Source organism: Canis aureus, chromosome 1 (genome assembly GCF_053574225.1).
Source record: "Canis aureus isolate CA01 chromosome 1, VMU_Caureus_v.1.0, whole genome shotgun sequence".
Classification (NCBI taxonomy): Eukaryota; Metazoa; Chordata; class Mammalia; order Carnivora; family Canidae; genus Canis; species Canis aureus.
The window spans coordinates 117,664,097-117,678,571 of record NC_135611.1 but is presented as its reverse complement, the minus strand read 5'-3'; the positions used below and the strand labels follow the sequence as shown (position 1 = coordinate 117,678,571).

Genomic DNA, 14,475 nt, shown 5'->3' with positions numbered 1-14,475 from the left:
AGAATGAAGTTGAATTCCTCACATTACCCAATTTTCAGAATCACTGTAAAGCTACATTAAAAGACAGTGTGGTATTTGTCAAGGGACACACTGATCAACAGAACAGAAGAGTGCAGAAAGAGAACCATATAGGGGTGCCTGGGTGGCTCAGTCAGTTAAACATCTGCTTTGGGCTCAGATCATGATCGCAGGGTCCTGGGATCCAGTCTCATACTGGGTCTCTCTGCTCATCAGGGAGCTTGCTTCTCTCTCTCCTCTGTCTGCTGCTCTGCATTCTTGTGCTCTCTCTCTCTCTCTCTCTCTCTCTAATAAGTAAATAGAATCTCGAAAAAAAAACAGGAAGAAAGGAACTCATACAGATATGGCCCATTTAGTTTCAAAAGAAGTTCAATGCAAGTTATCAGAGAAAAATAGGGGTTTTTTAAAAGATTTTTAAAAATTTTACTTACTTGAGAGAGAAATAGAGAGAGAGCATGACATGGGGCGAGGGCAGGGGTTGGGCAGGGGTGGGAGGGGATGGGCTGAGGGAGAGGGAGAGCAGAGCCTGAGGCAGGGCTCCATCCTAGAACCCTGAGATCATGATCTAAGCCAAAGTCAGATGCTTAACTGACTGAGCCACCCAGGTACCCTAGGGTTTGTTTGTTTCTTTTAAAATTTATTTATTTATTTGAGAGAGTGTGTGTAGCAGAACGAGGAGGAGGAGAGAGAGAGAGAAACTCAAGCTGACTCTGCGGTGGAGTCCCACTGGGGGCTCCATCTCACCTCGCTGAGATCCCCTCCTGAGCCAAAACCCAAGCTAACGGACTGAGCCACGCCACCCAAGGTCCCCTAAGGCTTTTTAGTGACCTAAAATTGAAAAATCAAATGAAAATCATCATCATCATCTCATCTAAAACCTCACCTCAAAATGCCTTTTTTAAATCTTTTTCTAATAGTGTATTTTAAGTGAATATCAAGAATTAGGGGATCCCTGGGGGGCTCAGCGGTTTGGCGCCTGCCTTTGGCCCAGGGCGCGGTCCTGGAGTCCGGGATCGAGTCCCGCGTCGGGCTCCCGGCATGAAGCCTGCTTCTCCCTCTGCCTGTGTCTCTGCCTCTCTCTCTCTCTCTGTCTATCATGAATAAATAAATCTTAAAAAAAAAAAAATTATTGGGCAGCGCCGGTGGTGCAGCGGTTTAGCACCGCCTGCAGCCCAGGGCGTGATCCTGGAGACCCTGGATCGAGTCCTACATCGGGCTCTCTATATGATGCCTGCTTCTGTCTCTGCCTCTCTCTCTCTCTCTGTCTCTATGAATAAATAAATTTTTAAAAAATCTTAAAAAAAGAATTATTCATTGTTTTTCTCTTATTCAACATAAAAAAGGCTCACATTTTACCAAGTCCTTTTCTGTGCATCAAAAATCTATGTATTTTCAGCTTTATATAAGCCTAAATACAAATATTTCCTTTTCCCTTTATGTAGACAGAAAGACATTTGTTAAATGAAAAATTCTCCAATTCTCTTTAGGTGTTTATACACTCTAATTTACCATAAAAACTCATTTTAAATTATTTCTTTTTTTAATTTTTTTATTGGAGTTCAATTTGCCAACATATAGCATAACACCCAGTGTTCATCCCATCAAGTGCCCCCCTCAGTGCCTGTCACCCAGTCACCCCCACCCCACCCCACCCCCGCCCACCTCCCTTTCCACCACCCCTTGTTCGTTTCCCAGAATTAGGAGTCTTTCATGTTCTGTCTCCCTTTCTGATATTTCCCATTCATTTTTATCCTTTCCCCCTTATTCCCTTTCACTATTTTTTATACTCCCCAAATGAATGAGACCATATAATGTTTGTTCTTCTCCGATTGACTTATTTCACTCAGCATAATACTCTCCAGTTCCATCTGCGTCAAAGCAAATGGTGGGTATTTGTCGTTTCTAATGGCTGAGGAATATTATTTCAACCACTTATGTTTAGCATATATCTTAAACATGTAAATAACATGCTTTTAATGATGCCAATCTTGCAGTCACACCAGCTTTATTTTGACTTTAAAGCATATTTCCTTTTTAACAGAGTAGCTTAAACTATTAAGTAGTGTCTCAAGGTGCCTGGGTGGCTCAGTCAGTTAGTTAAGTGTCAGACTCTTGGTTTCAGCTCAGGTCATAATCTCACAGTCCAGGGACCAAGCACCTCATCAGGCTCTGTGCTGAGCGCAGAGTCAGCTTCAGATTCTCTCTCCCTCTCACTTGCTCTCTCTCAAATAAATAAAATCTTAAGAAATAAAAAATAAGACCTCACCTCTTATATAATAATGAACTAATAGATTGGATCATAGATTTAAATAAATGTAAATTTGTTACACATTTAGAATAAAATATAAGAGAAAATCTTCCTGACACTGCATTAAGCAAAGAGAAATTCTTAAACATGACACGCCAAAAGCACATTCATAAAAGGAAAAGATAATTTGGGTTTAGTACAAATTAAAAACTTTGCTCTGCATATGACACTGTTAGAAAATGTAAAATATAAGCTGCAGACCCAGAAAAAAACATTTGGAATCACAAATCTAAGAAAGGACTTGTATCCAAAACATATATCCAACCTTTGAAACTAAAGTGTAATAAAAACTCCCCAGAATTAACCAATCACCTGAGAGAGTAGGAAGAGTTGGAACTCCTTCCCACCAATCAGCAGCAATATGAGTATTGGAATCTCCACCCTATCACATGCAACCTCAATCAGCCAATAGTAATAGAAAAACATGATAGGAGGCGGAGTCTATGTGGTCTCCAGGGTAACTCTTGGCAGATTGGAATGAAGGAGCGGCTCCCTGAACCCAGACCTAGATGCCTTAATGAGGGTGTTTGAAGGGGCAGGGAGGGAATTTACGGGGGGTTAGGGTGGGAGGAAGAGAGAATGGGTAACGGCAGAATGAGGGAGCAAGAAGGGTTTCAGGGGGATGCAGAGAGGTATTATAAGAAGAGAACCATATAGAAGGAACATGGATTTAGAAGAATGGGGAGTCTGCTTTGAGTGGAAGAAGGAGGAGTTCCGAGGGTAGGACGCTGGTTTCAGGGGTAGGGAGAAAGTGGTAGAGGGAGAAAGGGCAGGCCTTTATAAGGGGACAGAGAAGACGCTTTGAGTGGACATGGAGAGGACTCAGAATTTAGTGTTGGTTAAGGGAGGTCTTAGAGGAGCCAACAAAGAGGTCATGGGTGGGGAGAAGGGGAAGGGAGAAGTTTATGGGTGAACAAGACTCATAACAGGACCATGACAGGTTCATAGGGACAAAGTGAGGGATATTACAAATGAGATAAGGAGAGAGGCATTGCTTGCACAGTTTTATAGGGTGAGAGTTTTAAGAGGGAACAAGGAAGGTTTTGTAGATGGAAAGTGAGAGTGTTCAAGTGTTGAGTAGGGTCTCCTTAGTAGGTGTTTCATAGGGGCAAAAAGGCTGCATTTGGGGGACCATGAGGGTGGGATAGGAACAAAATGTGATGGCGGCTCAGTTGCAGTTCCAAGGAGGACAAGCGAGAGTCATCAGAGTCAGCAAGGGATTTTGTGGGGGTAGTGTTAGGGTCCAAGTGAGACAAGCTGTAGGGACCTACAAGGCAGTTCTAGAAGACAGGGAGGAGGTTACAGGAGACAGGGAAAGGGTTACTAGGGATAAGAAGGGATTATAGAGCATAGGAGTGGAGGAGGCTAAGAGATCCAGGGTAGAAGGAGGTATTAAAGGGAAAAATGACAGATTAGAAGGGACATGGTGGGAGTGAGAGGAAGTCAGTATGAGTTTTAAAGGAGGTCAAGGAAGAATTTATATAGCTAAGTTACCATGAAAAGGAAGGAGTCAGAAGGGACAGCACAGTCCAGAAGCCATACTGAGCCATGACCCACTCCCTGCCCACAGGCGTTTGAAATTTTGCGGGGCAAGCCCCCCAAAGACCACATGTGCCTGTCCATTTGGGCCTTCCTCCTGTGTTTTCCCATAGGCATTGTAGCCTTGATCTTCTCTGTCCAGGTGGGAATCTGCATCACGCCAATCCTCTCCTCCTTTACTCCCTTTTCATCCTGGCCTTGACCTTGACTCAAATTATTTTGTCCCTCCTGTGGATTCAAGTTCCCACCCTGGGTCCTTACAGTCCCATAACTCACCCATTACAACAACTCATTGAAGCCCAACTATTTCTGTCCTGACTCTCCCCTCTAATCAGACAAGGCACAGCAACAAGTGGAATAACCGAGCTTTGGCAGCTGAGACCTCCTACCAAGCCTACTACATTGCAGTTTTGGGGATTGTTTTGGGAAGCTTCATCATACTCACCATCTTGATTTACCTCATGATGGATTTACTTGCTCGTTAACCTCCTTTTCAGCAAACTACCAAATATATACAACAGTGTTACTTACCTTGGCTCTAAGTATCCATTTGGCCAAATGGGACATCTATTCCTAAATGTCTGGACTGCTAAGTTTTGACAGCCTAGGCAGCATCTTGAGGTAGTTGGTGGAGCAAGAAAAGAGCAAGTTGGGCAGCCCACTGGACCAGAATTCAGGATCAACCCTGGGACCCTGCCAAGAGATGAGGCCGTGGAGGCAGGGTAGAGCACTATTCCCCCAGGGCAGTCTCCCCTCCTGCTCACACCATGCATTCATGCCATAAATCTATTCATGCCAAAGGCCTTGGCTGTGCTACCCAACTCTAGGGATATAGCAGCGACCATTTCAGAATCAACCACACCCCCCTAAGAACTTATAAACCAAGTGAAGACAGACATATCACCAGACAGTGAGTCCAGTGCAGTCTGATCTTTAGTAAGAGAAACCTAGGCAGAAGGGTTGTAAGAGGCCAAAGCTAATCTTGGATACTTATGGTCTACCAGAAAGTCAGCAGCTGTCCATGAACTGATAAGAATTCAGGTCAAGTCACAATTGTAGAGAGGTTCTATTACAGGTATGGTTGCCTCTTCTCCCTCTTTACCACCAAAGTTTGCCATTTATGCATTATTCAACACATAATTTCTGAGCACATATGATGTACCAGGCACTTTACAAGGAGCTGGAAACTGAGAGCAAGATAAGTCTCCTTTCTGAAGAAGCTTACACTCTACTGGGAAGAACATAAACAAATAGACTTCTAAATAAACACGTTAATTACAGGGAGTGGTAAGTGATAAGGAGAAAATTAAACAGGGTTATAAGCTAAAGCAGTGCTACTACTGGTCCGCTATTGTTAATGGTCTGCAACAAGTACAGAAATTGCCAATAAGCACTTCAGAACTCACAGAAATTTGACATGGCCATGACATCCAAGAATATAATCAATAGACTTGTCTTGTTGGACAGGATATAGACCAAAGGAATTAGAACATGACAGATTAAAATATCAGAAAATGAGTCCTACTCCACAATCACAAATAGTTTGAGGTACACTGGGCTAGTGGGCAATGAGGTCTAGAAGTATATTGTTTAGAGTCATGCTAGTGGCTGGAACGAATAAACCCCAACATTTCAGTAGCTCACAAAATAGTTTATTTCACATTCACAGAACCTCCCAAAGTGGACGTTTCCGGTTGCCCACATATTAAGTTAGGGATTCAGGTTTCTTTCACTTGGTGATTCCACCATCTCCTAAAATGCTTGGAGTCCTTTGAATCTAGGAAGAAGATGAGAGACTGGAGAACCCCCACTTGCTTCTTAAAATCTTCAGCCCAAAAGTGAATCCTTATACACTTTTGGATGGGAATGTAAATTGGTACAGCCACTGTGGAATATAGTATAGGGGCTCCTCAGAAAATTAAAAGTAGAACTACCACATAATCTAGCAAGCAATCTTGCTTCTGGGGATATATCCAAAGGAAAAAAATCAGTGTTTTTCAGAGACATTTATATTCTCATAATTACTGTAGCATTATTCACAATTCCCAAGATAATAGAAACAACCTAGGTGTCCATCAACCCATCAACGGATGAAGGGATAGAGAGGGATCTGGGATAGATAGATACAAAGATTAAATCATGAGAAATATGAAATCATGCCATTTGAAGTAACATGGATAGAAATAGAACTTGAGGCCATTATGCTAGTGAGATAAGTCAGATAAAGACAAATACTGTGTGATATCACTTATATATGAACTCTAAAATAGCCAAATTCACAAAAACAGAAAGGAAAATGATGGTTGCCAGGGACTAGGGGAAACGGTAGGCTATTGAAAGGATACATACACTCAGTTATAAGATGAGTGAGATCTTAGTATCTAATATATAACATGGTGACTATGGTGGACAATACTGTATTGTATACTTAAAATTTGCTAAGAGAGTAGATTTTACACATTCTTACCAAAAAAAAAAAAAAAGGTGACTATGTGAGGTAACGGATGTATTAATTAATTTGTTTGTGGTAAAAATTTCACAATGCACACATATATCAAATAACCATGTTGTATACTTTAAATATCTTATTTTTTTCAATTATACCTCAGTAAGCCGGGGGGGGGGTATTTTTTTTAAATAAAGCTTTGGCCCTAAGTGTCATACATCTCTTCTTAGTCCATTGGACAGAACTAGTCTCGTGGCCTCAACTGGTAGCAGAGGCCTCTGGAAAAACGTAGTCTAAAATTTGGGCAGCCTATAGACACCTAGCTGGCTTTGCCACAGAAAGCCTTTCTAAGATATTCTTTGAGGTGAGACATGGAAGCACAGGTGGGAGAGCTGCTCCAAGAACTGTGAGAAGAGGGTTCCCAGAGTGGGAATGGCAATCACAAAGCCTCAAAGCCCGGAATGAGCTTGGAGATTCAAAGAACAAAAAGGAGGCCAATGTGGCAGTGAGTAATGTCACATATCTTTCACTCTCTAAAGCAGGGGGGGGTTCTCTCCTCCCTGTAAGAACTCTTGTACGTGCTTTCCAGCTCTCCTGAAGAGGAAATCCAACACTCGTTCTTCACCTTCCATCTGACAAAGACTGCTCACAGAAATCTTTTGGCAGACATACGGCTGGCTATCTATCTTTAGGACCTCCAACCCCCTCCATGCCTGGCTCTGCACTGGGTGATGTTGGGGATACAACGGTGACCAACATAGATCCCTTCCCCTGTCCTCAGGATTTCTGCAGTCCAGACAGGAAGACAGGCCCACCACCAAATGTGACTGTGAGTTGTTCTTTCATTTATTCTTTAACTCAGCAAAGTTCTATTGTGCATCTACTGCAGTGCCATTCTGGTGGTGTGTGAAAGATAAAGTAAGAAAAATGTTAAGAGTACTGTGGGAAAAAATAAAGCATCGCAAGGGTGATCAGAAGTATTGGAGATGGGTGAGGGGCCACAGTTTTAAATAGAGAGGCAAATAATGCCCCAATTAGGATATGACTTTTTTTAGCAAAGGCTTGCAGGACTTAAGAGAGGAAACCAGATATATCTGGGGTGACAGTCTCAGGTAGATGGAAATGCTAGTGCAAAGGCCTGTAGAGAGGAGCCCATCTGATATTTCTGAGACATAGTAAGGAGGCCAGGATAGCTGAAGAGAAGTAGAGAATGGTTAGAGATGAAATCAGGGAGGTAACATAGGCAAGATCAAAGCAAGCACACTTTATTCTGAGTGACATGAACACGTTGAACAGATAAGTGACATGTGCTGACTCAGGTTAATCAGCTCTCTCTGTGACTCAGGAAGGGAGCAGAGTATGGGGAACAGGTGATAGCAGGGAGACAGCTGTGTTTTTCCAGATGGGAGGTGATGGTATATGAGGCCAGAGTGGGAAAGAAGAAAAGGAAAAGCCTTGATGAATATTAAAGGTAAACAGGAATTGCCGATGCATGATATAGGTATAAGAGAAAGAGAATTTTGACCATAGGAGCTGGAATCACAGAGCTGCCCTTGTCTGGGGAAGTAGGAGAGAAAAAAAGTCTAGGGAGGTACAGTGTAGTGATCCTTCTAAGGTTTAGGAGCCATGTCCTGGTTACAGGCCGGTTCAGAGTGGGCATGTGACCCTGCCTGAGCAAATGAGACTTGGAGCTTTTGGTAAAGGGAAGCAGCCCACCTCTTCCATGCTATCCTCTAAAACCCCAACTTTAAAGGATGCAGGGTAAGTCATTCTGCAACCAGGTGGAAGAGCCTGGAACTGCTAGGATGAGAGGAGCCAAAAAAGAAGCAAGTGCTAGGAAGAGGAGCCATAAACCAGGTCCCTAATGACATCACCGTCAGCACCATGATAGTTACTGAGCAGTCAACTGTGTACAGACACTGTTCAAGGAGCTTATGCATATTATCTCATTAAACCCCACAACAGGGCAACCCTGGTGGCCCAGCGGTTTAGCGCCGCCTTCAGCCCAGGGTGTGATCCTGGGGAAACGGAATCAAGTCCCACGTCGGGCTCCCTGCATGGAGCCTGCTTCTCCCTCTCCCTGTGTCTCTGCCTCTCTCTCTCTGTCTGTCATGAATAAATAAATAAAAACTTAAAAAAAAAAAAACACAAGGGACACCTAAGTGGCTCAGTGGTTGAGTGTCTGCCTTTGGCTCAGGGTGTGATCCCTGGGATCAAGTCCCTCATCAGGCTCCGCCCAGGGAGCCTGCTTCTCCTTCTACCTGTGTCTCTGCCTCTCTCTCTGTGTCTCTCATGAATAAGTAAAATCTTTAAAATAAGCAAATAAACCCTACAACACTAAAAACAGGTATTATTATTGTCCCTGATTCATAAATGAGGAAACTAAGGCTGCAGAGATTGAGAGACTTGCTCTAGATCATTTAGCCTGTGAGTGATGGAATAAGGATTCAAACCCAGTCAGGCAGCCCAGGTGCTTCAGTGGTTTAGCGCTGCCTTCGGCCCGGGGCCTGATCCTGGGGACCCAGGATCAAGTCCCATGTCGGGCTCCCCGCATGGAACCTGCTTATCTCTCTCTCTCCCCCAAATAAATAAATAAATAAATAAATAAATAAATAAATAAATAAATAATTTAAAACAAAACAAACCCAATGAGTCAGACTGCAGAGCCTTTGCTCATAATTGCTTTCCAGCATTTGAGCTGCTGGGTCATACCTCACTTGAACCAGGATAAACCAGGACACTTTTTAAATCACATGATGGGGATCCCCGGGTGGCGCAGCGGTTTGGCGCCTGCCTTTGGCCCAGGGCGCGATCCTGGAGACCCGGGATCGAGTCCCACGTCGGGCTCCCGGTGTATGGAGCCTGCTTCTCCCTCTGCCTGTGTCTCTGCCTCTCTCTCTCTGTGTGACTATCATAAATAAATAAAAATTAAAAAAAAATCAAATCACATGAGCCCAGGTATTTCTTGTTTGGGAGGAAAAACACTACCTTGGGGTTGGGGGAATTTGTCATCATAAAGAGGCTTAGCTGTGGAAGGAAGTCCAGAGAAGATAATACAAACAATCCTGGGCGAGGTGGGGGGTACGATCAGAGAAGGCTTGCATAGGGGCTACATCTGAGATAAGACCTAAAGAATGAGGAGGAGGTAGCCATTAAAGATCATGAAGAAGGGTGATGGAGATAGAGGGCACAGCAGGAATAAAATCCCAGAGGTGGGAGGAAGGGAGCCTTGACAGGTAAGCTCCCAATGAGAACACTGCTTTCATCTCTGGAAAGGGCTTAACCTGGGAATAAGAGTCCTCCACTCATCCAGATCATCTTTCCCACAAGCCCCTGCTAAGCCTCAACTCTGTCATCACCTGCGCCGACCCCCTGCCTTCACCTGTCTCCTCCTCTGATCCACCATCCACAGAATACCCAGAATGTTCCCACACACACACTTTTAAAAAACTTTTAATTTCTTAATTTAGATATAGATAAGTCTACAGAATAAGCAGAAACAAGTCTAACAGACCCCCTGTGCCATCTACATTACACAAATGTAAACATTTTCCTATACTTGCACCAGATCTCTTCTTTTTAGAAAGAAAATGTTGTGGGTGCAAAATTAAACCCCTCCCTCTTCTCTGTTCCTTCTTCCTTCCCTCCCTGAAAGAAACCACCAAACTCATGTTGCTGTAAATCAATCCTGTATTTTGTAATATACTCAATACATATATACACACGCGATGGTACAGAGTTGTTGCTTGGGTGTGCAGTATCCTTAGTGACTTCTCTCAAATCTTTCCAGCTCTTCACCTTCTGAGACTCACTTTCTGGTAATTTCAGCTGGCCCAGTTGATGTTTCAGTTGACATGGTCCTAAAAAGACCAATTGTTATGAGGAAATTAGAGATAGGATGATCTAAATGTGCCAAATATTGATCACAAATGTATATCCAAGAAGGCAACGATAAGAATCCATCTCTGGGTATTAATGCTGATAAAGGTTTTATCCCTCCAAAGTAGTCCTGTAGATGGCACTTCTTAAGCTTTAATATGCATACAAATCGCTGCCAGATTTGGTCAAAATGCATGTTTTGATCCTGTAAGTCCAGCAGGGGAGGAGCAAGGGATTCTGCATTTCTAACAAACCCCTAGAGGATGCTGGTCCTGAACACCTTGTAAGCATCGAATTACAGGCATTAATGTGAAAGCTTGAAGCTTGTCAAACAGGGACCAGGAGCAGAACACAGGTTAACTGTCTCAGTTTGGGGATTGTAATCATTTTATCATTTGTGTATTGAACAGACTGAACACAGCAGGGCACAAATATGACTTATATTTCTTCTTCCTCTGAGTAAGATGGCAACTTCACCTTTTTGCATCAGCCTTTCGGGAAATGGAAAAGAAAACATCTTATGTAGGAGGAAGAGGAAAGCCACTGCAACTTCCTCCATGAACAGCTTGAGGTAACAATAACTCCACAGACACCAAAAGTCCCTGCTTAGAGTGCATCAGAGTTCCATCTGAGAGGTTGAACCACTAGGGGAGACACATAGATGATAGATAGATAGATAGATAGATTATAGATAGATAGATAGATAGATAGATAGATAGATAGATAGATAGATAGACAGACGGACAGACAGATGAATTGGGATTTAACCTTACACAATTGGAATTGTGAAGCAGTCCCTAATGTTGTGGTCGTAAGTGTCTGATGCTGGCACTCAAAGTACACAGAGCCAGTTAGGAAGGGAAGACAGATATAAAGTGGGGGAGAAGCTAGAATAGGCTGGTACAAGCAGGCCTCTGCCCTTGGTGGTATGAGCACCCACAGGAGAAGCTGGCATCCTTCATCATTGAGCTGAACACACACCTGGCCCAGGAGTTGGAGAATCTGGGAGGAATATCCAGGAAACGGTGAAACAATTGCTGGCCTGGCTGCTGCCCTATGCATACACGTGAGCCAGCAGCCAGCCAGTGACAACCTGTGTGATCTCCAAAATGGCAGGTGCTTCACTTCTGCCCTCCACATCTTGCCCAAGAATCTCCATTGGTCCATCCTAATTGAAGGCACACCAAGAAGGTAATTCTAAGATACAGTTCCTTCAGCCTGGTCAAGCTGACACATTACAAAGCCACGGCACAGAGACTGGAGGAAACTGGTGAGATCGTCAGTGACCCCTGGGGAGATGACAGCATGAGCAACTCTGCTCTCCCTTGAGAACAGAGGCACCTTGAATCCATGTGTCTAATAACCTCTGGGTGGCTTTTTTTTTAGAGTTGGAGGGAGGCTGGTAGTCGCTATCTCTTATTTGGCTTTAGCCTTCCTTTCAAAACACACAGAATCCTTATGTTATAGCTTCAGTCAAGGTGCATCTGATTAGTTATCATTAGATTATGGTTATAGATGTTTCATTAAGTCATATTCCAACTTTCCATAATATTCCAACTTTTGTTTTGTTTTTTTTTTTTAATTTTTATTTATTCATGATAGGCACACAGTGAGAGAGAGAAAGGCAGAGACATAGGCAGAGGGAGAAGCAAGCTCCATGCACCGGGAGCCCGACGTGGGATTCGATCCCGGATCTCCAGGATCGCGCCCTGGGCCAAAGGCAGGCGCCAAACCGCTGCGCCACCCAGGGATCCCATATTCCAACTTTTGATTCCAAAAATAACCAACTACTTTTAATAGACTTTATCTTTCATGAACAATCTTAAGCTTACAGAAAGCTACACAAAAAAGTAAAGAAAGCTCCCATATAGTTCCTCTCCCTCCACACACATTTTCCCCTACTATCACCATCTTGCAGGTATGGTACCTTAGTTACAATTGATAACCAATAGTGAAACATTATTACTAACTAGAATCCATATTTTACATTAAGGCTCACTATGTTGTACAGTTCTATGGCTTTTTATAAATGCATAATGTGATGTACCCAGGGTGTCTGGATGGCTCAGTGATTGATCCTCTGCCTTTGGCTCAGGTCATGATCCCGGGGTCCTCGGATCCAGTCCCACATCGGGTTCCCCGCAGGAAGCCTGCTTCTCCTTCTGCCTGTGTCTCTGCCTCTCTGTGTGTGTCTTTCATGAATAAAATCCTTTAAAAATATATGATGTATCCACCATTACAGTATCATACAAAATAGTCTCATGCTCCTAGAACTGCTGAGCCTCACCCTTTCATCCCTACCCCCCCACCCCCACGTCATGATCCCCTGGAAATCAATGATCTTTTTACTGGTCCCTATAGTTTTGCCTTTTCTAGAATGCCATATATTTGTGATCACAGTCTTTCAGATTGCCTTTTCAGATTGTCTTCCAAAGCAGCTGTATCGTTTTGCATTCCCACCAGCAATGAATGAGTTCCTGTTGTTCCACATCTTCAACAGCATTTGGTATCATTTTGGGGGTTTTTAGACATTCTAATAGGTATATGGAGGTATCCCATTGTTGTTTTAATCTGCAATTCCCTACTGACATGATGTTTAGCAAATTTTCATGCTTATTTGCCATCTGTACATCTTCTTCGGTGAGATATCTGTTTATAACTTTTGTCTATTTTTAAGTAAATTGTTTTCTTATGGTTGAGTTTTAACAGTTCTTTGTATATTTTAGATACAAGTCCATCATCAAGTGTGTGTTTTGAAAATATTTGTCAGTCTGTGATTTTCTTTTCATTCTCTTAAACAGCCAGTACATTTTATTTTTTAAAAAAGATTTTACTTATTTATTCATTCATGAGAGACAGAGAGAGAGAGAGAGAGAGAGAGAGAGAGGCAGAGAGGCAGAGACACAGGCAGAGGGAGAAGCAGGCTCCATGCAGGGAGCCCGACGCGGGACACAATCACGGAACTCCAGGATCACACCCTGGGCCAAAGGCAGGCACTAAACCAGAGCCACCCAGGGATCCTCAGCCAGTACATTTTAAAACCCCCTGAGGGCAGCCCAGGTGGCTCAGCAGTTTAGCTGAGGTTTAGGCTGCCTGCATGGAGCCTGCTTCTCCCTCTACCTGTGTCTCTGCCTCTTTCTCTCTCTCTCTCTCTCTCTCTCTCTCTGTGTGTGTCTCTCATGAATAATAAAAAAAAATCTTTAAGAAAAATAAATAAAAATAAAACCCCTTGAAAGGCTCACAGACCAATGACAGACATGCTGTCTAATCAACTTGTTTTTTAATAGCAAAACACCCCAGAAAAAGCAGAAGGTTGACAATGTTTGAGCAAAATGGCACCTTTTGAGCATTAGGTATTGTGGAGTAGCAGCTGCCAATCTTTCTTCCAGGAAACCCACCTGGATTACATCAGTCCCTGGCACCCTCTTCTGCTTCTCAGCCCTTATGAAATATTTGAAGCTTGACAGCGTCTCCCCCAGATTTGCTATCCTAATGGTGACCCGATGGTCCCTTTGCCCTGGGCCAGCCACCTCTTGGATGTCCCTTAACTCCTCACACCCACAGGGTCCCACATTGTTATCAGCATCTCCCCCAAAGCTGTCCCTTCTCTCACATGCGCATTTCAAGGTCTGCTTCACCTAATCCCAGAGCCCTGGACCTCGCCCTGGACCTCTACTGCCAATCAATCTGCTGACCCACTCACTCAGTCCTCACCTCTCTGCTCCACAGCCCTACATGGTCCACCACTGCCCTCGGCGACCCTCCCTCATCCTGCTCCACCCTCCTCCTCAGACCCGTTTATTTTTACCCCAGCACCTCTCCCCTCATTTGTTTATTGAATGACTTCTTAGAGAGTCAGGCTTTCAACTGGACACAGGACAGAGCGATGACCTCGGCAAGCATGTTCAGTGATAGGTCACTGAATGTTGCCACTTCTCGGGGCCCTTGTCCGAGGCGGAGTGGGCTCTCTGGATCTCTAGCCCCAGGACCCAGGGCTTTCTGGGGCAGCTCACGGACCTCGCACATTCCTGTCCCAAACCGACCCGCTCCTGCTGTCTACTTTCTACCGCCCCTACCTGGTGATGGTGAAGCGTCTACGTCCCCCAGGGGACCCGAGCTCCGCAGCAGGGACGCTGGGGCTGTCATCCACCGCGGTGTCCGCGGGGCAGGGTCGGCTCACGAATGCCATGGAATGGGAAAGACGAAGGAACACCTGGAAGAACGCATGGCGGGGCGCTATTAGGCTCATGCTGTCGGCCCCAACCCTCACTCAGACCTGAACCAC

The 14,475-nt window shown here is 44.1% G+C and overlaps 1 protein-coding gene across 9 annotated transcripts in view; it reads right to left on the bottom strand.

Moving 5' to 3' along the window:
* LOC144287296 (uncharacterized) overlaps positions 1–14,475 on the bottom strand; it is an 83,152-nt gene that overhangs the window by 68,361 nt on the left and 316 nt on the right. For 5 of the 9 annotated variants that reach the window (XR_013355156.1, XR_013355150.1, XR_013355180.1 and 2 more), the window contains exon 2: positions 14,267–14,403. Coding sequence is in view for 1 of the 9 variants with exons in the window: in XM_077854774.1 (XP_077710900.1) it covers positions 14,267–14,379 (113 nt within the window). In the remaining 8 variants the exon portion in view is untranslated. Of the gene's footprint in view, positions 1–4,396; positions 10,172–11,171; positions 11,359–12,237; positions 12,400–14,266; positions 14,404–14,475 lie in introns of all 9 variants that reach the window. The other 4 variants (XR_013355162.1, XR_013355174.1, XR_013355168.1 and 1 more) reach the window with 4 other exon arrangements.